The sequence below is a fragment of the Festucalex cinctus genome, chromosome 11, assembly GCF_051991245.1.
Source record: "Festucalex cinctus isolate MCC-2025b chromosome 11, RoL_Fcin_1.0, whole genome shotgun sequence".
Classification (NCBI taxonomy): domain Eukaryota; kingdom Metazoa; phylum Chordata; class Actinopteri; order Syngnathiformes; family Syngnathidae; genus Festucalex; species Festucalex cinctus.
Window position 1 is genome coordinate 20,922,135 of NC_135421.1, and position 26,541 is coordinate 20,948,675.

General features: G+C 40.9%; 1 protein-coding gene across 2 annotated transcripts in view; it reads left to right on the forward strand.

Moving 5' to 3' along the window:
* Positions 1 to 26,541, forward strand: part of LOC144030321 (neuropilin-2-like) — a 98,657-nt gene that overhangs the window by 49,692 nt on the left and 22,424 nt on the right. For both annotated transcript variants that reach the window (XM_077536514.1, XM_077536515.1), the window contains exons 8-13: positions 5,922 to 6,066; positions 11,296 to 11,471; positions 12,414 to 12,587; positions 13,736 to 13,880; positions 23,777 to 23,851; positions 24,633 to 24,797. In XM_077536514.1, the coding sequence (XP_077392640.1) occupies positions 5,922 to 6,066; positions 11,296 to 11,471; positions 12,414 to 12,587; positions 13,736 to 13,880; positions 23,777 to 23,851; positions 24,633 to 24,797 (880 nt within the window). The remainder of the gene's footprint in view (positions 1 to 5,921; positions 6,067 to 11,295; positions 11,472 to 12,413; positions 12,588 to 13,735; positions 13,881 to 23,776; positions 23,852 to 24,632; positions 24,798 to 26,541) is intronic.

Here is a 26,541-nt window from a genome sequence, read left to right on the forward strand (position 1 = left end):
GCTGACGGCAGCCGAAAGAATGCTCTCATCTCCGTTTGAGCCATTAGAGCATCCGTCGGCCGCGCACAAGTTTACCATAGCATTGGTCTCTGATTTATCAACTGTTTGACCTATTTTCTAGCTCACACTGATTGTTTTCTAATTCACTCGCATTGAGGCCCTGCCCCCCACCGCTAGGGGCGCACTTCAACGTGATGTCACACTGGAAGGGTCTATTGATGTTTTTTTTTGTTTTGTTTTGTTTTGTTTTGTTTTTTTTGCTTGTCGAACTTGGCTCGCTCTGACCAACCAACCAGCCGATGAAAATATACCGACGTCATCGAGACCCAGCTAGCTGGCTCATGGGAAGACATGTTTGAAATCTGATTGGATAAAAGTAACGGCCCCAATCACTATTACTGTATAGTATAAGTTACTGTACCTATTACGGACTATTGATTTTAAAAGACCAGAGCAGATTAGATTGACTTAATGACAACACGAAGTAGTGTTTAGGTTAGTGAAAAAAAGGCTTTACAGGTCCACCACTGATATTTACGACCTCCAAATATTTACTATATTTATGACTTTACTACTACAGCACGCTCCAACTTGGGGGCTATATCGCTGCCGAACGAATGGAACTCAATCATGATCCCGGTAACAGCCAGCTGTGTCTTTTTAACATCAGCCCATTAACAAACCTTCACAAAATACACACAATCCATTAGCTTATTGCTGCCCAAGCATTTTAGAGATTGTTAACAGTAAATTGAGGAGTTTAAGACCTTTTATGGGGAGCAACTACACTCACCTGACACCTCCCAACATCAGATGCTCACTTGCAGAGCCAAAATCATATTTGTTAATGTGTGTATACAAACACCAGGTTATGCAGAGATAATGTTAGTGCAATCACATAATTTTCTTCAGTACGATAGTATAGTGCATCAATTATCTTATACGGAGATTACTACAGCTGACTGTGTCCTAAAACGGACCAAACGCTGGACTGGTCAATCATTGAGCACTGTCATGATCTGTGTTTGGATTTGGTACGTTTTAGTTATCATGTGTCCCTGTTGTCTTTGTGCTCGTCATCCCAGTCCCTTGTGTCTTCCGATCAGATCCCTCAGCCACTTGTCTCATGTCCAGGTGTGCCTCGTTAGGTTGCTTGTGTTTCGTTCTCTCCCTGCAGTATTTGTTGGATCATTTGTCTGCTTTCGCTCATAGTCCTGGTTAGTAGTCTTGTCTATGTAAGTTTAGTCGGGTTCTTTGGGTCTGTTTTGTTTTGGACTTTAGTTTTTTGATAGTTTCAAAGAGCCTAGTTTTCTTTCTACGTTTTGGTGATTAAACTTTGTGAGCACACCTGCTTTCCCTGACTGCGTCCTGCAGTTTTGTTTTGTTTTGTTTTGTTTTGTTTTGTTTTGTTTTTGAAAATGCTTCTTTTTAGTTTAGCTTTTATTAGTTCCAGGACATTTTTGGTATGATTTTAGTTGTACTTAATTTATATACACACACACACACAGAAAAATAGTTTCAATTATCTTTATTTCCCTAACAAAAAAGTGTGTGTTTTTTTATTTTGGTTTTAGTTATTTAATTTGTTTTTATTAACTATAATTCATTTCATTTCATTTCACTTCATTTTAATTGAATCCATGCTATGCTCAACAGTGGTAGGTGTACTTTGTAGTTCTCTATGGAAACCAGAAAGGCAAAGCAGTTGTTGTCAAAATCCTTTTGTTACACATAAAGCACCAGAAACCCAAAGAACCCAAGAAAAATAACCAGGCTTTTAATACTTTCTTTAATTTCACAGTCAGTCTCAATCTCACAAGGTTAATATCAATGCGTTTGTTCAATTTGGTTTAGACTGAGCAGAGGTCAGAGTGTCTTTCCAGTATTAAATCTTGAGGAAGTTTCTAACCTCTTTATAAAGCAAAAAAAAACAAAAAAACATCATTAACAGCTCAACATAAGGTCACTGTGTCAAATATGCACAGTAGCCTTCCACTAAAGGGATTTGTGATGACTTAACGGTTGTAAAACAACATTTGTCACAGTAGAGTCCGTTCTACATTTGCAACTCTGTTTGGTGACCCCGAACAAAGCTGTGTGTGTATTTGTGTACATGAGCGTATCGAGGATATGTTTCACTGGCCACCGAGGGAAATCAGAAAGCCACCAGCAGCTCAGAATCCTCAGAGTCAGACTTTATAATTATACTTTTTACACACTCACACACGCTTGTAATTACAATCCCATTACGTCTTTTGGGGCCTCTTGGCATTTTTCCATCATTTAACTGGTATCGAGGCCATTAGAGGGGCATCGGTTCACCGGGTCTGCCTTCATATGGTACCCCCCTGTTTGGTCGTGGGTTCAATCCCCAGTTGGCCCAGAGACCTTGATCGCTCTCTTGTAATTCCGAGAGCTTCTTTATTCACACTTGTTCACCCCTGAAGGCGTCTGTTGTTTAATACTTTGGGACCAGGAAGAAATGATGAATCTGCACACACAAACCACTCAAAACAAAACAAGGCAAACGTCTATAAATGAGTACCCAAGCAAGTAATTACAAGGCCTTTGGCTCCGGTGAACGGGCTTTTACTGCGCCCTCGCCATCTTGTTTCCGACGGCTGCTGTAACGGAAGAGCGGTGCGCGGAGGAGAAACAGCTGTAGTGAAACGACGGGAGGTATTTTATGTCGAGATGAACACGTTATCATGACAGGGAGACCGAGTGAAGATGTCAAAGTGAAAGCCAGAAATAGGCAGAGAATACAGAATGAGAAGCCCAGCTGCGTTTGGCTGAACCGAGCCCAACACAGATGACAGCCATAAAACGCGCATGACGCCGTCAGATTGCGAGCGAATATTAAGTCATGATGTCAGATGATGAGAGGAACACTTCTGGCAATGTGAGCCTTTATCTGCTTGTGAGTGCGCGTGTTTGCGAGAGGAAATCTTTTCTTGTGTGTACGCGCACTTGGTGGGGGGTTCGGCTCCGAGGGCACCAGCAGTCGAAAGACAGTGTGTGTTCTGTGGAGTGTGTTTAGAAGACAGTTGAGACTGGATGACAGTGTGTGCGTGTTTTTTTTTCCTCTTCCTCGCTTTGTGTGAAGAAATAAAGATTGTGTTTTTCTTTGCGCGTGTGTGTTTAACCGAGAGGACGTGAGAAGAGGACGCTTTACACACTTGATTTACGACACACAAGGTGGGCTCAGACTGTGTGAGTTTTGAAGTTAACCTTTGAACTCAACAACGGCAACATTATGTACAGTGCGTGTTTGTGCGTGTGCTAACGAGAGAGTATTTATTTATAAATCTTGTCATGGTGAACAGACCACCATGAACCGTAAATATGAGCTGCGGTGATTAACTGTAGCCTTTATTTTTGCTCCCTCTAATAAAACACGCCGGAGTCACGATTTTGTATATGCAAGGGTTCAACAAACAAGAACATCCAGTGGGTATTGTTTTAACTGCATGCGGGCTCGTCACGTTAACAAAATAATTACGACAGTGAACACAAATCACTGCTCAAATGCATTTGTATGAATACTGACTAAGGTTAGATAAAGGACTCTCACGTATCCGTCATCTAACCAACCATTTTCTAGTGTTGTAGGTGATCTGGAGGTAGGCCCCTCCCCAGACCTCAGTTTAAGGGGAGTACGTGAAATGCATGTTATAATTATTAATACAAATTATTAAGAAATTAATTATCCAAAATACCTCCAAATATATATTTTTGGCCACTAAAGCCTTAAAGGCACAGTCTTCCATTTTCACTCAGGAAAATGCACTACATAAATACAGGATTTTTACATATGAATTCCTTCTCAATTTATACCTCTGGGCTTCTGTTAATGTGTGGTGGTGATTTTTTCCTAAACCCTCCACCCCCACACCCCCAGGCTTTATTTTTCCATTTTGTGTGTTTTGTAAACAGCGGGACGTTTCTGTGGACAGACAGTGTTTATACCCCTCCAGCGAATCGCAGAGCGGGAGGGTGGCGGGGGGCGTGTCGAATTTGTCGGCTGCATGACGTCACTCCCGCGGCAACTTGAACCACGCGCGGATTTTTTTGTTTGTTTGTTTTTGTTTTTTTTAATTTTCACTTACTCAGGGAGTGAGTGAAAAAATTAATAAAAATCCGTGTGTGGTGTCAAGTTGCCGCTGGACTGACGTCATGCAGCCGACAAATTCGACCAGCCCTGTCTGCGACACGCCCCCCGCCACCCCCTGCTCTGCGATTGGCTGGAGGGATATAAACACTGTCTGTCCAGAGAAACGTCCTGCTGTTTACAAAACAAACACAAAATGGCAAACTACAGGCTGGGGGTTTTTTGGAGGTAGGAAAAAAAATCACCACCACACATTAACAGAAGCCCAGAGGTGTAAATTGAGAAGGAATTCATGTGGAAAAAATCCTGTATTTATCTAGTCCATTTTCCTGACGGAAAATGGAAGACTGTACCTTTAACTTCCACCTTCCCTGTGCACGTCTGACTTGTTGCTCCCACCCTCAGATGTTTGTCACTGACTAGCATGAAACGAGGTTTGTGATTGGCTGGCAAGAACAAGCGTAAACACAAATTTTACAGCAGGGTCGCCTAGCGAGAAAAAAAAAATGAGACAAGACAGGATTGAAAGTCATCGTTAGGTGATTCAAAGTCATCATGATGAGATTTAAAGTTATCATCGTGATGACAGTTGACGGGAGACGCCACATTGATCTTAGTTGGGACACCAGGATACATACACTTGTTTCAGTAAATTGACTTAAATTATTTACTTCAGGATTCTCTCATCATTTGTCATCCCCATTTAAATCTCGTCATGATGACTTTAAATCTCATCTTTTTTTCCGCTCGGTGGAAAACCAATACTGTTGATATTAATATCTTGAATGTTCATACAGCTACAATAATGATAAATCGGTCAGCCATGGATTGCCATCACACATATACATAGCATACATTTCGAACTTTGCGGCCATGATAAATTGCTGTAGATTAGATTCCCACCAATCAATCAATCAATCAATCTGTTTATTTAGATTTTTTTTTATCAAATAATTTAAAAAAACATTTGTTAATTTTTAGACATCTGTGAATCAAGTGCGTTGTCTGGAGATTAGCTGACTGACAGGGCACATATAAACAAACATCCATTTACATTCACACTTATGGCCAACTTAATCTTCAATGAAGCCAAAATGCATGTTTTTGAAATAAATTGTCAATAGGTGTGTCAATGTGAGTGTAAATGGTTGTTTGTCTGTATGTGCACTTGAAATTGAATAGATGGATGAACATTTGAAGATCCTGAGAAATGATCCAGTTTTGGTTCTTCTTTTGTCCAATATAGTTTTGAATAGGCAACATGTTTTTTTGGGAGTGGTACGTTGCGTTTGAATCTGTTATTAAGAATAATATAAAACAGGATGCAATTGTGCTCATGTGGGAATGCTTGTAGTTTTCCCACGAGACTAACTAGTGATTTTTTTTTTTTTTGGTACAGCTCTTCAAATAAAACAGATTGATTGTGTGTGTGTATTTGATTCGAAATGGAGTGTCAAAATTGTGACCCCGCACATATGATTTATTGAGCGAAGCGCCACAGAGGTGCTATTTTGAATGCTTTGCATGTTTGCTCAAAGACTCTCAGGCATCAACGGAGCCACAAAATTTGACATCTGCGTAAATTTGATGAAAATCAAGGCACGGTCCCAAGAAGTGCGTCATACAAGGTGATGACTTCTCAGCAGTCCTGTCTGTCTTATTACCTCTGCCAGGAAGTTTAAATTCATCTTATTGGGACATTTGGGGCCTTCCAATTGCTCTTGTTTATTGGCTGAACCCACATATTGACTTTTGACAGTGTTTTAGATCTTTTTCTATCCTAATTCCGTCTTCTCCTGGATCTGTGCAGGTTTTCCACGCAAACACCGACGCCACCGAGGTGGTTCTCAATCGGATCCCGCAGCCGGTACTGGCCCGCTTCGTGCGAATCCGACCTCAAACATGGAAGAACGGCATCGCGCTGCGATTTGAGCTCTACGGCTGCCAGATTACGGGTAAGAAAGACGAAGCATCTCTTTCTGGAGAGCTTCACGCTGAGGTTTTCCGGCCAATCTCCTCCAGGGGCTCCTGGAAAAACATGCCAGTAGTTTTTATTGGGGTGATATACCGGCGTTAACGTCGGGTCACAAGGTGGGTCGGTGCAAGAACAACTCCCTCAGAAAACATTTCCTGCAAAAAAAAAAAAAAGAAAAAAAATGAGCATCCATCTTTTTTATTTCTCTGCTTTCGTATCATCAATTTGCCCGGCCGTCGATTCGCCCGAAAGTTTATTTTCATACTTTCCTGCTTTCCATCATTTGTTTCTCTCCTTTTCACATGCAACACACCCACTCTCATGTGCTTTCAAACGCATGCCCTCCCTTGTTCCTATCCACATCCTCCCTCTCACGGCTCTCTCAGGCTCCCACACTCACGCACTCACGCGCACGCACGCGCGCACACGGAACCCAGTCGGTCCTAATAGAATAATACTAGAGTGTGATGTGTGGGTGATTACATCAGAGAGTAACGGGCTCTCGGCTTTCATCTGCAGCCCTGGCAAACAAACGGGATTTCAACCAGCATAATCAGCTCAATACTATAAATAGATAAAACTTAATTAGAGAGTCTGTGTTTGCGTGTTCTACAAATGGTAAAGGGGCAGGTTTCAATCAGTGTGCGTGTGTGGGGTGTGTGTGTTCACTATATCATTATTAGGTTAGGTCTTCCCACTGCTGCCATTGTAGTGGCCATCGAGAGCGACAGATAAGCTCTTATCTAGGGGGGTTATTTCGGCACCCACACAAGCTGCAATCACACCCTAACAATATGATACTGCTTGTGTGCGTGCGAGTGTGTTATTTCAGTACCTGAACTTGTGATGTGTCCCCCAGCGTTAGTCATTACGCTTAGCAATGAGATGCCACTCACCACTTTTTTTTGGTCACTTCCAGTGGGATAAGGGTGAATTTTGAAAGCAGCCATCGACAAATACTTTGAGTATACTCATTGAAAATACTCCTAGAATGTTTTTCTGCAGGTACGAAGAAAAAAAATGTACATTAGTAATTCTCAAAATGTGATACAGGTACCGCTGGTGATATGTGAGCTCCCTCTGGTGCTACCCAAAAGAATCACTGCCTAAATTTGAGTTATTAGTATTTAACGTTTAAGTTTTAATTTTAATATATTTGCATTTATACTTAAAGATCTGTTTTAAACATTTACCTATAGGCACAATGTTTTTGTTTTTTTTTAGGTATTTTAGTTAGACCAGGGGTGTCAAACATAAGGCCCGCGGGCCGGATTGGCTCGCAAAGGGGTTTAATCCGGCCCGTGAGATGATTTTGTAAAAAAAAAGTTAAAAAAAATAATAATAAAAAAATAAATTGTAATGTCGGATTAATTAATCAGCAAACAAAATATATAAAATTTGTAATTTCACAAGCAGTCCTCAGATGAGCAACGCAAATTGTACGGGGAAACGTCCTGGATGTCATTATTTTACACACAACTTAAAGTTACGGTTTGTTTAATAATAATAATAATAATAATAATAATTGTTATTATTATTATTATTAATCATAGACCGACAAATGTGTTAAATACAACACAAATGTAATTACTGTCAACACAAATAGATATGACAAGGATTAGAGTCCTTATAACGTCACTAACTGCACCATGCAATGCATTCTGGGAACAATATGCAAAACAGGTAGATTTAACACGTCCAAAACTCAGTGTTTCTGCTTATTTTGAAAGGAGGATTTAACCATATTGCTTGCAATATCTCACTGTTGAATCCAATTAGCAATTTTGATATTATAGCAAGATACGTGAAGTCGACACGCGTGAATTGCCTTCATGGGCCACATAAAATAATGTGGCGGGCCAAATCTGGCTCCTGGGCCTTGAGTTTGACACCAGTAATAAAAAACAATGATGCGTGCTGTTTGTAACGTCAAAATTTTACATGTCAGGACTGTTGTAAACTGAGGACCTTTACTTGTTCATCTGTTAAAGAAAAAAAAACATCTCAAACCAGAAGTCTTAAAAAAAAAAATCTAGCCACACTTATTGGAGCATTCTGGTAGAATAAATCTAAAAATAGAGCGAAATCTGGCATAGCAAGACCACTTGATCCTACCCATGACTAACATGGACACAATTCACTCTGCGGGTGCCTGCTCTCATGGTGGTTTCTTGTATGCTTGCATTCTGGGATGTTCTGATCTCATCCCAAGGCTCTTCCATGTTGACTGGCCACCGAACGTAGCATTCAAAGGGATTATCAACTCAGTTTAAACAAGCATGCTTTACTTCAATTTTAGTACCGTTCCCAAAAATTACAGTCAAGCAATATTAGATGTACTCATATTTTCTCACATTGCGCAAGCAACGCATGCTCTGAGAAAGTGGTGTTCAGGCAATGTCCAGAGATTAATGATCCCACTGCTTTTTGCCCCGCCCACGGTGCTGGCAGTCTCTGGTGAGAATTACAGTATCTCCAATCCATCAAGTGTCTCATTAAATCACTCATTTTATGAAAAGCTGCTATGCAAAATCATTTGTAGGCTGACTAAGTTTCCTTTTGCCACCAAAGTTCCAATATCGTTTTAATGAGAACAGCAAATCTCCTCAGCAGCAAGTAGCAAGGCAGTTTCTTTTGTTTCCTTCCCCGGTTGCAGACGTATTGACAAACATGCACGCAGCCTATCACGGTGCCCGTGGGGATGCGATAATGCCCTATGCGGGCCTATAAAGGCGCACATAAAGCAGTCAGACAGTGACATGCCATTAACTTAAATCACACTTTTATGTCTCTCGCTCTCCTTTTTTTTGCACTTTCTTTCCATCTCGTCTCCGTGGCGCTGCTCACTTTTTCTTCCCGCTCCTGCCTTTCGCTCCGTCCTATCTATCGCCTCCACTTCGCAGCCTCTGCTCCCGCTCTCATATTTTCCCTTTGCCCTCTCTCATTTTCTCGCCACATCTCTGCTCTTAAATCTTCGCCCGTTACAGCCTCATCCAAGTGTTCATTCCCCCCCGACCCCTCCCTTCGCGCTGTCTTTAATCTCATTTTATGTCGGCCCTGCAGCATCTATCAGTCATTTGTTTATAGCACTCTTATCATTCTGCTTGCTGGCTGTGCAGGTTTTATGGGGGGATTCATTGTGTGAATGCAACTGCAACAGGCCTGATATCAGGAGTGCGTGCATGTGTCCACTATAAGTTAAGCTTGTGTGGGGGGTCTGCAGGTACAGTGGAAATGAAAAGTATGACACCAAGATACTGTCATAAATAAATATGATAATAATAATAATAATAATAATAATAATAATACCTGCATAGGTAAATAAAAAAATAAAAATAAATACTACTTAATTCACTCTATCACAGATTTTAATTTGTGAACTTTTGTGACATTTGTAACCTGGTTTGTGGTTAAAGTCAGCCATTTTAAGATTAGAAAGAGAAACACAAAAATAACATCGAAAAAAATAAATAAATAAAGGGGGCTTGGGATGTACCACCAGTGAAAAGTGAGGGAACACTGTATTTCCATTTTTTTTTTTTTTTTTTTGTGTGTAAAAACTAAGGTTGACCTTTCTGGCCATAATTCCAAAACAACACAGCTCATCAACAAATGAACACCATGCTAATAGTGGCAGCATCGTGCTTTGGAGTTATTGAATTGGGGCCATAGACAAGGTGGATGGAATTATGAACTTTGAAAATTGAAATTACAGTTAGTGTTTGCATAAAACCTTGAGGCTGCTGCTAATAAGCACCAAAAAAAAAGGTCAAGAAAGCCTTCTAGAACATCTCAAATTCCCGGATAATCAGAGACACTTTGTGTGGTGTGAGTTTTTGTGTGATTGGTTAATTCAGAAACCATATTCCAGATATATAAAAAAAAAAGGGTGTGCATACATTATTTAAGTTGTTTACTTCCCTTCTCGAAAGTATTTTTAAAAAGAAGGTTTTGAAATGATTTAATGATTTAAAATGGGGTATGTATACTTTTTATATCCACTGTATACATGTTTTATTCTGCATTCATTTGCTATTTCTGTCATCTCCGGAGATCACATTCTCATTACTTATGAGTTGCAGTTGCTCCAACAAAGGAAACAGTACAAAAAAAACAATAATAATAAATTAAAATAACGAATATGGTGATTGTATTTCCTCTTTGGGTTTTTATTGGCCTATAGAGGGAGTTTATCCGCTGCGTCTGTAGCTGTTGTTGTTTATTGTTGATTCATTATTTACTGCAGTGAGGTGCAAACATCACAGCATTAAACATTCATCTCCACCAAGACCCAGAGAATGTCACCATCAATCATCGTCACCCTTCACTGTCAATATCCTCCCTCTTTCTTTTCTTCTTTCCTTCTCTCGGCTTCTCATTTTCTTTTCGCATTTGGTTCCCTTGAAATTCAGTTGACCTTTTTGGCTTTTTTTTTTTCCCTTTTATGGTCCTTGTCCTTCAGCTCCTCCTCTAATTTCTTTCTTCCTTCTCATCCTCTCATCATATCTCATGTCATTTTATTACCGCCTTCATTTAAAATAAAAATTCAGTTCTTTCGGCACTCATCCTTTTCGGTTGCCATTATTATTCATGAATGTAAAGGTTCTGATTCTCGTTTGGCTCAAACACATTTGTCAGTCTAATAAAGCGCATCGCTTTTGTTTTGCTCTTCCGCTTGGGACTCAATTCCCCCACCAAGAATCTTGTAGCTCGGCTGAAGCTTTGCATCGACTTTGTAGCCAGCATGAAGGCAAAATGCTCTGATGGTTTGATGGAAAGACGTTCAGAGGAGCCGCAAAGTGGAACATTAGTTTAAAAAGAAAAATCACACAAGAATTTTGCCTCCAAGATCAAGCCTGCACCCATCTGTCAGCTCTATCGATGCCTCCTAGCCTTTCGAAGGCAGGGCGGCGCTGGACTCGATCCAATCTGACATTGGATGAGATGCAGACTGCATCTACAACAATTTCTTAGTAATTATTGGAGAACAAAGCCAATAAGGATCAAAACAACCATGACTTAGTACAAGTCGTCTTGAAATTGAAAAAGAAGTAGGAAAAATACCTCATCCATCATTTTTATGAGCATAGTTTGACTTTCGACTGCTACTAATCAACTTGATGCTATGCCCAATTTACACAAATGCAAATGATCACAAAATATGAAGACTAAATTTGACATTCTTACGGATTTCACCTCCACTTTTCAGACGCCCCCTGCTCAGAGCTACAAGGCATGTTGTCTGGACTGCTGGCGGACTCGCAAATCTCTGCGTCCTCCATGAGGGACATCCACGGCTCCATGGGCGCAGCCAGACTGGTGGCCAGTCGGTCAGGATGGTTCCCCAACCCGACGCAGCCCATAGCTGGAGAGGAATGGTTGCAGGTACGTCGATGTTTTCATTAGGACTTCTTCGGCTTGACAGATGACATAATAGGTTACTTTAAAGGGGAAGTCAACCCCCCGCCCCCAAATTTCCTGACAATAATATGTTCTATGCAGCCCCACTAGTCTAAATATAGTATTTTGGTTAATAATGACTTATAAGCAGCAAAATCCAGCCGTTTTTATCAATATCATCAAGGCTCATGCAGCAATCAACCACAGCTCACCTATTTTCTAAGGCTGAGCTGTGATTGGTTGTTACCTGAGATACAATCAACTGTGATGTCGTTTTCACTCGACAGCAAGTGGCAAAATGGCCGCCCCCTGAAATGGCTAAAAACGACTGGATTTTGCTGCATAGCTCATATTCAACAAATGTAATATTAATCAGAAAGTCATGTCGGTTGGTTGGTTGGTTGGTTGGTTGGTTGGTTGGTTGGTCAATACAGTAAATATATCAGGGGCATTACAATATAGAATATCATAGAAAAGTTGATTTATTTCCGTAGTTCAAATACAAAAATTGAAACTCATAAACAGTTTTTTCTTTGTAACAACAGTCAATGGAGTAGTCCCCAATATGAACCTTTCCAGTTTACTACTGTGCCCCCCTTAAAGGAGCAAAGCTTTTTTTTTTTTTCTTTCTTTCTTTTTCTTTCTTTCTTTCTTTCTTTCTTTCTTTCTTTCTTTCTTTCTTTCTTTCTTTCTTTCTTTCTTTTGTCTAAGAATCTTGGGGCACTGAGACGTGGCCCGCCAGGCTTCCTGTTCTGTCTGCCTCTGTTGGTCATTATTGTTTTCATATTTCTAGGACGGCTTGTGACTGGAGAAATTGTCCTTTTCAGGCTCAATAAAGCAATATGAATCTGAATCAGAATGACAAGTAGCACACTTCTGTGCTGTGGAACATGAATGACCAATAGATGCAATATGTTTGTGTTGCAGGTGGACCTCGGTGTTCCCAAGATGGTGCGCGGCATCATCACGCAGGGAGCGAGAGGGCTGGAGGGCAGCACTAGCGCCGAGAACCGAGCTTTTGTCCGGAAGTACAAACTGGCGCACAGTTTGACAGGAAAGGAGTGGACGTATATCACGGACAGTAAGACGGGCTTTGCAAAGGTAAAGGTTCATCATGGACCATTAATCTACGACATCTGCTGTAAGCTTTTTAAGCACTCTTGTAGACTGATCATCTTTAAACAGGGATTATTGGTCTGTCACAACAATAATCCTACAGAATGTCCATGAACATTCTTCTCTCCGGGCCCGCCTAAAGAACCTGCTCAACTGATTTTCTCCACAGCTAATAAGCGATTTGAGACAAATTCAAAATCCTCTCTTCTTCCTGCTATGTAATTCTTAGAAAATGATACATATTACCGCCTTAATAATTCAATTTAATCACGGCGCTCCACATTGAGTCTTCCGCACTTTCTCTCATTCTGTTTTTGTCTGTCTTTCATCCTCTCGTTCACTCATCCCCTACTCCGCTCTCATGGGTGTAATTAAAAATTGTCTGTCCTGCATCACCACTCAACACTGCTGGCAGTCGAAGGCGCTGTGAGACAGGGGGCCCTTTAAACTCTCCTCACTGAGGAGACTGTCTTTAAGAGCTGTAATAGTACTACTGAGTGTCTGGCTTTTCTGCTGTTTTCTCTCATCTGCCTGTCTTTTTAAATGAGCAACCTGGGAAATCCGTCGTGTAGTTTTCATTTTTTCATTTTGGATATGGAGAGGACAGAAGATAGAGTTCGGTTCATCAAGCTAATATTGTCGTTTTCCCACACAGGCTTGCATTCTGGGTGATGCGGCCCTGTCTAGCCACTTTGATTGGCAATGAAAGGACTGAGTCTCTCTGTTGTTATTTTTATGGTACATGCCATGCTGTGCCGGGAATCAATAGTTAGCAGCACCATGTGATTCAAGGAGGACGTTTGCAATATTTTACGTTTTATTTCTCTTGACAGTTTTACCTGCACTCTCCAAAATAGCTGTGAATCTATAGACAAGCTCTTTGATAGCAAATAGCAGAAGGATCTCGACTGTAGCAGCTCACAGTCAAGCAAGCATCTGTCATCAACTGAGGCAGATTTTCTTGTTGACTGTCCTCAACACAGAGCAGCATAAGTGTTTATCTATTTCCTTGCTGAAAAATGGCAAAAAAAAAGGGAAAACATCGAATTGCATTGTGACTCATCATTATGAAGAGATTTTCTATACAAGACACATAACATCGACCTCTCCTTGTTATTCTTCCTTTCTGCCAGATTTTTGAGGGCAACAGCCACTATGATACGCCAGAGGTGCGACGCTTTGATGAGATAATGACTCAATACATCCGAGTTTTTCCCGAGAGGTGGTCACCTGCTGGAATTGGCATGAGGATGGAGGTCCTCGGTTGTGACCTGCCAGGTAAGAGCAATATCAAATGACAGAGGGCTTGACACGGTCTACACCTACTATTTTAAGTGTAAACAGGTACATACATTGCGGATTTATGATTGATTTTACTCAAATCATTATGTTACAGTTGTAGTCAACTGACGTGTCACCATTGATTGTTTAAATATTGCGATGCATGCTTGCAGTTGGTGTTTTATTGTTTGTTTATCTTCCAATGCTTAGTTTGCACTCCTGGTATTAAGCTCTGAGAGTGTGCATTTATCTTTTACAAGCTTTTACTTTCCGCTCGTCAGATTGCGGGTTAGGTTAAGCATCGTTCTCTATAGGCATTTACAACATGTCTGGACACGGATTAACATGTCTAGGTCATGGGGGCTTCCACCAGTAGTTGCCATCTGGGTACTTCTACACTCCTGTATTGCCTGCTTGTTTTCGTAATAACATGTAAAGAAGTGTGTAGTGAGCTTAAAATGCGCGTAAATTGAATGTTTGCAATGTGCAAATTTTTGGCATTGCAGGTCACTTCCTGTTGATGTTCGGGAACTTCCTGTGATTTGGGGGGGGGGACTTCCGGGTTACTTCCTGTTCTATTTTGGCACTTCTGTGTCAGTTCCTGTTCAATTTGGGGGCACATCCTGTGGTTTTTAACTCACTTCTGGGTCACTTCCTGTTTATTTTGGGGCACTTCCGGGTCACTTCCTGTTCAATATGGGACATGCTCCTTCTGCTAGTCGTAAAGCTATGAAGTTTTTGTACATAGTGCTCTTTAGTCCTAGTTGGGATTGATTGATTGATTGATTGATTGATTGATTGATTGATTGATTGATTGATTGATTGATTGATTGATTGATTGATTGACTGATTGACTGATTGATTGATTGATTGACTGATTGATTGACTGATTGATTGACTGACTGACTGATTGTTTGATCGATCGATCCAAGCCAAAGCCACAAACAGTATTATCAAGTGTGGCTGTCAATTCCTGCCCCATCTTTCCACGTTTTAGCCTGTACTACAAATATGCGGCATGTTGATATGTCATTTGAGTGCAGTCCTTCTCTCCTTCATAGACGGTGAAGTCGAAAAAAAATAAAAGGACAAGCACTTCCTCGCTTCTGTAATGGATAAAAGCAATATGTTGCTGCAAAGGGCACATTAAAAATGCAACTGTAAGGCTCGACCTCCTTTCGCCTTCATGGACCAGTAGATGTTAGTCATATTGTGACATGTGACAGGTGAAGGAAACCAATGGACGGGAAGTGGCCTGTTGGCTTTAACTGATGGCAGAGAGGGAGAGAGAGAAAGAGGGAGAGGCGGAGACCTTAAGGGGACCATATATCCTAAATGTGTCAGGATTGGCCAGCAGCCTGATAGTGATGGAAGAGAAGGGACATCCTCCGCTTTGAACACTTGGCTTAAGTGTTTTACATTGACTGTAATGCAGTGCTTCAAATACTACAAATGTGAATTTGACTTTCTGGGAACAGTTTGGGGAAGACCGTTTTCTGTTCTAGCTCGAACCCAGTCACACACCTTTCGGATGAACTAAACCAGAGATTGTGAGCCAGCTGGCCCTCTTGTTCAACATCGCTATCGATATCATTACTGTTGATGCTATAAATGTTGCTCTGCATGAATGAACAAAAATCCCCACAGGCACAGACATCTTGTAGATGATTTATCTTTCCAGGTGACTGGAATCAAACAGGGGACCAACTCCATATTTTCTCTCAGTTTCACTTCATTTGCTGTATCGAGTTATTGCCCGACATCTTTTCTGCGGACATTACAAGCAAGAGTGCCATACAAATTGTTCTCTTGACTATTGCAGTTGTTTAATAGCCTTTCTGGGTCTGCTTGCCAGATGTTTGCCTTCTGGATGCGATCATAGCTTTAGACATGACAACAGCAACGGCGCTCACATTTTCACAGCATCGTAAATTGCTCCCGTTACAGCATCATTTAGCAAATTGTGTTTTCACTTTTCTTTGTCAGTTTTCATTGACTGAAAGCAAACGGCACAATAGGTGATGCGAGGAGATTGCAACTGGAACGCATGACCTCGCCAGCCATGCAATAACAATCCATTTTAGTGTTAACAATAAAACAAAAATGTTCTCATGGCTTTGTTGACATAGTTGACATACTTTTCCACTTCTTATTTTTGTTCATCACTGTGTATATCTGTACTACAGGAGATAAAATATTCAACAGTGTGTATCAGCTTCAGTCCGTTGCGCACAGCTGTTTACACATGCAGCCGCCGCAGCAAATAAAAAGTCACATTCAAGTCTAGGGGAACTCTCCCATAAACACAAAAGTCTCTGTGTGTGTTAAACAAGTGCATGCAGTACAACAAGAAAACACAAGTATAACATTCTTAAAACCACACTTGGAACTGTTGGTATTTTTGTGGCGCACAAATACGAGCGTATTATTTACTGCAGCTGACTTCTGCCGCCACAAGGATCAGTGCTATCATTATGTTATTTTAATACTACTACAAACTCCGCACACTTGTCATGTTTAGCATATCAATTTATTTCCCAAAGGAACATTGGCCTCTGTTCGGGACAAATGTCAAGGAACTTGTGTGGAATTATGGGCCGAACCCACTCGCAATGATGCAAACGAACAAATCGTTAATATTTATCCATTACAAATGAAGCCATTTCTATGATTTTTGCATATAGTGTCTTGCTTTAGTTAAAGCATTCTATGCTGGCATGCAATTTCACATTTCAAAACATGGCATATAACTATACTTCTTCCAAAGTACTAAAGTAGTTGTGATTCAATTTTTTCCACCTTTGTTGTTTTCATATTTCACAATTATGTGTCCTCACCTCTTGGTCTGAGGGCAGCAAAACAATTTCCTGCTATAAAACAATCCTGGCAGCCAATTACAATCAAGGAATAGGAGGTTATGCATACCTGGTTCTTAGTGAGTACGCAGAATGGTGTAGTTTAGTATCTCATTATTATACCAAACGCTCGCTGTAGAAAGTGAGACAAAAGCCAGAATATTATTTTTGCAGTGCTCATTTTCATCATTCATGTTAGCTATTGAGGGAACATGTAATTTGGAGTATTGCAAGCTGCCAGATTTGGTTGTGATTTAAATGCTCCAGCAAGCACAACATCTGCATCACTTTTACCTTGCACCTTGTTGTTGGCAGGCTGACAGGCGAATATGTACATACACATGCCACCTGTTTGGATAAACAGGTTTATTCCTGTCTAAATGCTTATGCTCTCGTTTTAGCTGAAAGAAGCCGTGTGATGGTGAGGCCACTTGAGAGATATAACAGAAATGCAAATGGTGGTTTGCGTCTCGGGCGTCACTTGTCATACTAAAACTGCCAACAGACATGAATCATTTTAGACTGCATTAGAACTTGGACTCGCACCAGAAATCCACATTTGCGATTCGTATTGACATTAGCCATTGAATGACCGAATCAACTCGAATGGGTTACTAAAAGTACTTTTGTCGAAAACCGCATCTTAGTCCAACAAATGAAAAATGGAGCACATTTGTAGAGCGCTTTATCTTGCTCATATGTTTACACAGCCATTCGCTTATCTTATTCAAACGTATTGGACTGCAGTCAGACCCTACACAGGCGCGTTCACGCAGGAATCAACACATGGGAAGGTTCACCTTTTTAGTTTAAAATCACATACTATAAGAGCCTGGAATCTGTACTGTTCCCTGGCCAACAACAGAAGAAATTATGTTTTCTCTTTGGTTGTATTTTAAATCCATACGCATTTCTACTAGTCTCATTCTAGATAGCACTAAGCTAGTTTATCTTTATTGCTAGCAAGGTTTTACCTAGCTAACAGCAATGCGTTAGCCAAATATTCCCAGAACTACTTCCGGTCGTCCTCTCGAATGAACTGCACACGTAGATTTCACATATGTGCACATTCCCCACGTAGATACATCCACGTTCCACACTGCTTCCAGCTTCGTGTTTCGTGATACTTTTTGCCCTTGTACAGTAGTATGTGTCTACGATATGAATGATACTCCAAATGGTAAATGAGGAAGGACAACTAGTTAGAGGCCTTTCACTGATTGCTCTGTACGGCTTTGATATTGATCAAATTTCCATGCGTGTCGTCAAAATAAAGGTTCGATGACATCAAGTTTTTAATGAGTACTTTAATTGTATATGACATTGAATAGGCTTTGGTGTGTCTGTTCATATAAGCTTGCATGCACACAAACACATGCTCATTCATGACGTGCCCGCATTTTGTCATTCCAGGTTTCCAGTTAAATTCAAGAATGAGCTCTGCATGTGTGTTTGTGTGTCCACCATCACTGATAGCTTTCACGTGTGAGACGGAGCTCCATTCCAGATTTCTTCATGTGTTTGCTGGAATGCAGCCTCTGTGCTAAACGCATGCCATTACGTTACAACTACTGTATGTCTCGCTCTGCTGCATCCACATCACTGTTCTTTGTTTATTATGGATGTATGGCTAAAAAACAAACAAAAAAACATTAGTTTTCTAATAATAGAAAGTAATGGTAAATACATACTTGTATTATATCATCAAGTTTTTTTTATTATTATGTACAGAGAGAAATGAAATAAAAGTAAGATATTAGGAAACTAACTGTAAATTTGTGCTCTACGTCGATGGCGGTGCACAATCATCAGCCTCCAGCAGATTCCATTCAGTCAAAGATGGGAGCTGCTGTATAGCAACAGGTATAAACACATGAGAGGGAATGGAAACTAATGTCAGTGTAGGAGGTCGAGTCTGTAAATGCGTGTGGCGTTGCCCGCTCCATCTCCCAGCCCTCCCTTTGCATTCCCTCTTCATCACAAGGCCGTAATCACTCCCATCTCTGCCAAGGCTCCTGTAACACCCCCCACCACCACACGCAGACACACACACATAAAGCACAATCTCAACACCTTCCCTTCACTCCCCATCTCATTTTTCGTAAGGACTTTTAGCCCATCATGCTACTGTACGGAGCCTTGTCCAATACGTTGTTGATGTAGTCATGAATATGTAAATGAAGAAGGCACATGTTAAACTACCTGAGCTTCCACAAATAGCAAACTGTTTACTAAGTAGGTGGCCGAGAGTACAGTGCATAATGTTAGCAATTTTAGCTATTATGGGTACTAATTAAGTACGTATTATATTCTACAGTTGGAAATTTAAAATGTGTATCAATGTTTAAGAAGATTAGGCGAGAAGCACGGTACACCCTGGAATGTTTGACAGTTAATCTCAGAGTGTATGCACAGTAGTAGTTTATGTCCTGGCTGGTCCACTAATGGTGGCACTAGCATCAGTATTAATGTTGTCAGAGTTGTACACATGGGGGGTTCTTTTACCATTTATATCCTGACATTTGAATACAAACATAAAAATATTTACTCTGATTGTGACTTTCCTTACTGTGTTGGAGTAGGTTTAGTGATGATCTCTGACTTCTGTACAAATGTGAGTTACGTCGCCGGCATAGGAGTGGAATTACGCTGTAAACAGAGGACCTCCTGTATAGTGCTTGTAAAAACTTTACTGCAGGCTAAATTGAGCAAATTCTTTCAAGGTAACGCTAAAACATAGACGACTTTTGTCAGTGTTTACAACAGTGATTTCTTTAACTTTTAAACAATTGTTAGTTACATTTTCTTCAACTTAAAAGCTAGATATTGAACTGAATAGTAAAAAAAATAAATAAATACATAAGTGAATTACTAATAAATGACTAAAACAAATATATGATATGAAGTGATATCTAGGAAGTTACCGGTATATATTTTCTGCCGCATCCTTGTTAAAATGTGATTGACAGGCGATGTAAAAGCCACCCTTGGTCAATAGCATACTTAGTGTAATGGTTTGTGCAACACTTAAAACTCATTTCCTGCGGTTCTCGGTGATTGTTAGCCATTCACTGCCAGAAGCGTCTTATTATCTTGATTGTGAGCAAGACACTTAAAGTGACAATTACAAGCATGCACTTTGTGCGACACAATGGGCCAGTGAACAATTCACTGTCTGTGGTGGTACTTCTCTTGGAGCATTGTAGGGCATGTCAGTGGGATTTTATTTTATTTTTTTAAACACACAGATGGATTTCTGAGTATTATCGGTGCAGTTTTAATGGATTCCACCCATTAATACACTTGACTCATCTATTAAACAGTTTAGATAGACTGATGTACATCTTTTAATTCAGTATCACCAAAGAATTAACCACTGTTTTATCTATTTTTTCCTAATTCATCCATAACTAGTCTAAAACTTTAAGTTGCACCAGATTAGTGGCCATTTTGGTTTAATCACTAAATCATAATTATACTGACTTATTTCTGCAGTTACATCTAAACAAAGATGTTTAGTCTGCCATTAAATTGTTAAAAAGAGGAAATCCCCACACCATGTCACTAACAATTAAAGTATTCACAGTATTCTGGCTTTGTCAGACACACACGCGCACACACTTAGAATGGAGTAGTCATTATTTAAGCAGACAGAGGTAGATTTATACCCAGAGCTCTTTCCATAATTGAACAGTTCTCGTCTCTCTGTTTCCGCCTCAGGCTGCTTAGTCAGCAGCTTTAGAATGAGGCCCGAGGCTGTGTATGTGTGGAAGCATGTGTATGTGTGTGCGTGTGGTTGCGAGCACCCAACACCTGTTTCTCACTTGAAGTTGCATGACTTCAGCTCTTCTCACAAGATAATGATTTGAATCGAAAAGAAAAGTAACCAACGGCGTAAACAATTCAACCAATTTGAATAATTCCCTCGATGGGATCATATTTACACATAATCGAGAGAAAAGGTACGGTAAATAATGAAAGAAACGAAAATCAAGCAAATGAAATGGAGCTGGAGACTCGAGTTGACAAACGCTGTGTGTGGTCATTAATTTGGAAGGTGACGCTGAGAAAATGGAATAGGTGATGGCTTTCATGTCTTCATGTCTGTCTGCCCTTCCCTAAGCTCACTTCCTCTTTCCTCTCCTCAAGGGTGGGAGGTAATTATAGAGGTAAAGGGCACCAAATTAAAAGCGCTTAATGTCAGCTGCCGGCAGCTACTTATCCTGTGTTAATATCTGATCCGGCGTAGTGACAATTGACTTGTTCCTGCATGCACCATGTGTGCGTGTGTGTGTGTTGGGACAGTAGTCTGACTGGTTTGTTGAACTCAAAATCTTTCCACAGTGGGTACAATCTATAAACCAACCGCACAGTTTAGCAATTGAAATAAACACGCATCAGACTTTCCAGAGCTTCTTCTTCTTCTTTTCAGTCATCCCACCGCCTGACTCACAATTACCGTACAAATTACATTCAGACTCCTTCATGCACTCACATATTCCTTCTGGGGAACATTTTTGAAGGAAGTTGGAGGGTTGCTTTTTTTTTTTAGGTGAGCTGACAAATGAAACGTATAATATATGTAGCCTACAGTGTGTATATATAGGCTTTTGCTAATTAGGCTAATTACGCCACTTTCCGTAACAATTACGCCACTTTCCGTAATAATCTTGAATCCACTGTTTAAACAACAAAACAACAAATGAATAGTCATTCCAACCACTTTTAGTGTTGTGAAGGCTACGTATTACATATAACTAAGTAAAGGTTCAAACATCACATGCACACAGAAATCATCGAGTTGTGAAACTCTGGGGCATATTCTCTACAGGTCTGCGTTGCCTTTGCACGGCGCTAACCGGTAAAAATGGAGCCATCCGGGAGCGCCAAATTCACTAAACACGCAGATGGGGAAATCCGTCACTAAGTGCTCTGCCAACCAGATTGCGCCACGGTGCGCCGGTGTTACTTGCGCGTATGTAAATTAGGTAATTTGCATACATTTGACGCAAAATATGCCCACCCCAATGCAAATGAGACTCATTGATATACTGCGTCTAATTCACTAACGCCAGAGCTAATAGTCACACGGAGTTTAGGTGACGCAAATAACGTTTATGGAAAGCATGTATAAACCGCAACCTCGATCCTGGGATCATGACAGCAGTTCATGCCATTTGCGGCACAACATGCACGGCCCTCTCTAGCTGACCACGCAGGGAGGGGGGAGATTTTCTATGTTGGTTTAGGACACGTAGCATAACCCGGGCTGATCGGCAATGGCGGGGAGGCATTTTACGATCATTTTTACGTGCCAGATACATACTGTACGCCCACGCCAACCTCTGAAAATTAAAAAAAACAAAAAAACAAAAACGATCGCACCAATAATTTGTACTTTTTTAATGAATTATGTCGTTGTCGTCCTCTCTGCTCTGTACAGCTTAATGGCGCTATAGACGCTTACTCTCGGTCCAACCTCGCTTTCTGATAATGTCATCTTTCTCACAACTGTTACTATAACAACCATGTTCTTGGCGCAAATCCATTGCCATGTGTGGTAAATCAGGTGCAAATTTGCTCCAAGCTGTCAGTTTTGTGGGCGTGTTTGCGCCGGTATATGATTAGAGCAATATCCTTAGTGAATAGGTGGGTAACTGGGCGCAGACTGCGGGTGCAGTTGTGGTGCAATATTTCGCACTATTACCGGACGCAGAGCATTCTTAGTGAATATACCCCTCTTAGTAAAATCTGTAAATGCACAAGCCTCAGTGACATATTGGCTGGTGTGAGCAGGTGCCATCAAACCACAGCAGACACTTAAGTGAGACGCTGTGGCTGAAAGTACATATGAATGATACATACAGACGACAGTCTGCATTCCTCGGGGAGGCAAGAAATAAGTAGTTTATACTTAATTTTCTCTGTGTGTGTGTCTCTGTTAGGATGAGTGAAAGACAGAAGATAAGAGACAGTACTTTCCTGAAAATAACTTGGTGAAAGGAACCAGATAAACATATGTAGACACTTACAGCACTGTGAAAGGGTCACAGGTTAAACATTTGGCGGCTGTTTAAAAGAAGCAAGTATGGAAAAAAAGTGGTTATCACGGCCAGTTTACTGACAAAGCCCACAGCTGATGTGTTGCTGTTTGCACCACTCTTTGATTTATCATACACTCGCTGACACCAAGGTCGCAGTGAGTGCCGCATCTATCATATGTGTGTGTGCGTGAGCATGTTTGTGTGTGTGGCAAGTACAGACGTCAGCCCAATACAGTGAAGAGTGCTGTAATAAAATCTCAGTTTTGCGAAATAGTCAAACAGAACTGATGCATTTTTAGGGCCGTGGTGATGCACTGTTTACAAAGAAATATTATGCTGTTTTTGAGGGTCTAAACTTGGGTGGAAACTCATAATACTTAGTACACACATTAGGCCTGGCATAAACGTCTATATTTTAGAGATTTCTTAAGTTTTTTTCAAACAATGCCTGCTACAATTTTGTAACGAAGCATTCCCTATTGTACTTTTCACCTAGATCTGTGAAAATTGGGATGCATATGTAACTACCTACAAGAGACCTACAAAAAATCTTTTGGAGCAGTGTACTAAACCTAACAGGAAGTCCGCCATTTTCACTTCATTTGGGAATTTTGTGCCACTTTTTGGCCTTTTATATAGATCATATTTTAACAAACTCCTCCTAGCAAATTTATCCGATCGTCTTCAAACATTGGGTGCTATATCTACAGATGTTTAAGATGAAAAGTTTTTATTTCATCGCACATTGGTGCCATGATGATGCGCCAATTGCAGAGAAAATTTATGAGAGTACCCCAAAATGGCCAGGGTTGCGAGGGACCTCTATAGCTGCTCTAGTGCAGAATGTACTTGTATGCACTTTAAATTAAACATCATTACATCAAATGAACTCCCGGTACTGTTGCTAAGTGGTAAACGTTATGAGTACGTGTTATGTGATGCATTAGCGTGATCTATAGTATTTACACTTTTACAACTATTTCCTTATTTGCAGAAACAACCACCATGCCAGACACTGCAACCCCCACGCTGCCCAGGGTAGAACAGTCCACCGCAGCAATGAGACCTGGTAAACACACACACGCACACGCACGCATGCACACAGTACATTCATGCAACCAGCCCATACAAGGCTACACTTAAGGTCAATCTGCTGATGTCATTGTGCACCACTGGGTTTTTGGGCTTTGAAGTCTGCTGGAATCAAAAGTCCCCGATGAAGCTCTGCGTGAGGGAAAATAGGATCTCACAGCCACCAGACCTCACATCCTCTCTCTCGCTCACTCTCTCTCACTCACACATACACACAGACTTATGATGAATATGATGGAAAGCGGCTTCTGTCTGGCAAGTAATCTTACTGGATAATGGTATTTTATTGCATTTAAAAGTGCATACATTTTATTCCGTATACTGTAATACATTTTATTCGATTTCCTGCATTGTCTTCTTTTTCTCCCTGCTGCCGTGAAATATTCATGCTCATCCCAATTTATTGAAATGTGACAATAGTGCTGAGTATCTATGAAACCAGGATGTCTCTCTTAACCATTGGTAACTCATATAATGTTATGAAAATAACATAACGGTTGGTTTTATTTTGTGATCTTTATTATACACTGATCGTCCGAGAATTATAGTCTGATGTTGGAACATGTTGTCAATTTGAAACATCCTATACGCTTAAGTTACCAAATATGGTTCCCTGCCAGCTACTGCGCAATTTAGCTAAGCCATGTCAGGAAACAGAGAAAGACGAGAGGGAATTCAGTGATCGCCGTCATGACATGAAAATCAAAGTTGAGCGCCTGTATGAGTTAGTTTTTTTTGTTTTTTTGTCTGTGTTGTAGCCACCACTCCGTCGCTGTGGGCCGTATGTGACTTTGAACAGAGCTTGTGCGGCTGGTCTGCGGATCCCCAATCAGGTGTCAGCTGGTCCTTGCACACCGCCGGGAGCAGTGCTGCCGGTCACAGCCCACATGAAACCAGGCTGGATCTGACACTGGGATCAGAGAGTGAGTGCTTACATGTGTGGCATCTGCTTTTTCGCAATGTTCACTTCGGATATTTGCATGTACGAAAGGGGTGACCCCAAGACTCCTGGATGAGTAATCCAGTTTTTGATCTATATTATAAGCCTTGTAGTGGATAAGGTGCATAAGGAGCCATATTGTGCTTTTTTTTTTTCTTTTTTTTTTAAACAATGTAGCAATAGAAAACAATATTCTGTGGGCCTTGCAAAATCAGTCAAAATCTAGTAAAACATCCGGGAGCGAACGGGAATGCTTCTGTGAAAATGGCTGGGAGTGAATGAGTTAAACAACTAATTGCGCTTTTACTCAAGTAGAGAATGTCAGTACTTTTTCCATCTCTGGTTGCGAAAACACTGATCGACTGCGCCATGTATTTCATGTAGTGCAGCATACAGTTCATTCATCCTCTTCTGGTCCATCAACGTTATCGCATCTTCTCACAGACTTTTTCCTGTTGCTGTCACTTGTGCTTTTCACGTGTGTTCATCTTGATTAAAACCGCCCGAGGTACCCGCCACTGTTTTACCCATCAACCGCACACTTGCTGCATCAACCCGCCCTATCCACACACGCGTGTGCAATACTTGCTGTACTCTCACACAGGGCCCACAGCGGTCAGATAAATCAGATGATGCCTCTGACAGAAGTGCAGCCTTAGCTCTCCGGCTCTCCCTGAGGCATCTTGCAGACACAAACACACATATTTAACCACTCAAGGTGGGTCGGCCCACATATTGAACACTCAAGCCCCCCCAACACGCAGACATGACCTTGCCACATACCAAGGCTTTCTGTTTGTGTATCAAAGCCAAACACTTTAAGGTTGACTGCGTAGCTCGGAGGCAGGCATGTGTGCTCAAGCCTATCTGAGCATGCGAGTTTATGAGAACGTAATTGTGGCCGTAATAGACGGAGGGGAGCGAAAGTTTCCCGTTAGACGGCGACATGACATTAAGTCGTGTTCTACAGCCACATGTGTGCGAGCACCCTGTCGGCAAGATGTCTCCCTATGCAGATCAAAACCCCGCGCTTGTCACCGAAAGCTCTTTTAGCGGCTTTAAAAGAGAAAAGCCTGACCTGAACAGAAAAGAGCTCCGAAAGGATCCTTTTGATCTCAGATAGGCCGTGACTGAATTTTATACCCTGGTGAGATTTTCATAGAAAGAAACTCTCCACGGTAGACATGCCAGTAATTGAAAAGCAAAAGAAAGGAGTTTATAAAAGCAGCAAAAAAGCCACTCAGCGCCACTGACTAGGATATCAATTTGAAACACCTAATACATTTGCTTTCAATTGCTTTAGGTCGAATAGGTGTCAGCTCTCTCCGGGAGTCTTATCTTGCCTTTTCAGACCTCGACACTATTTTGCCCTGTAATTGTGTCACCATGTGTTAATTATAGCAAAGTTCACACCAGTGGCTGAAAGTCTGATTACTCGTGTCTGTCTTCTGGCGGATGTGACCTTGACATGAATTTATAAAAAATGTAATGTCTACAAAATGTGTGAAATCAAGTGCTCAAGTAGAATTTAATTGAATGTGATGCATGCGGTTAAGTACAGGGTGTCCCTCCAAACAATTGATAATATGAATATCTCAATAACAACATGTCCAGGGAAACATTTTTAACATAACTACTGCTTAAATAAAATTAACTTGTCTACCATATTCTGATGTTCTGAGATGCACCTGTAATACAGATGATTTAAAAAGTCTACACACCCCTGT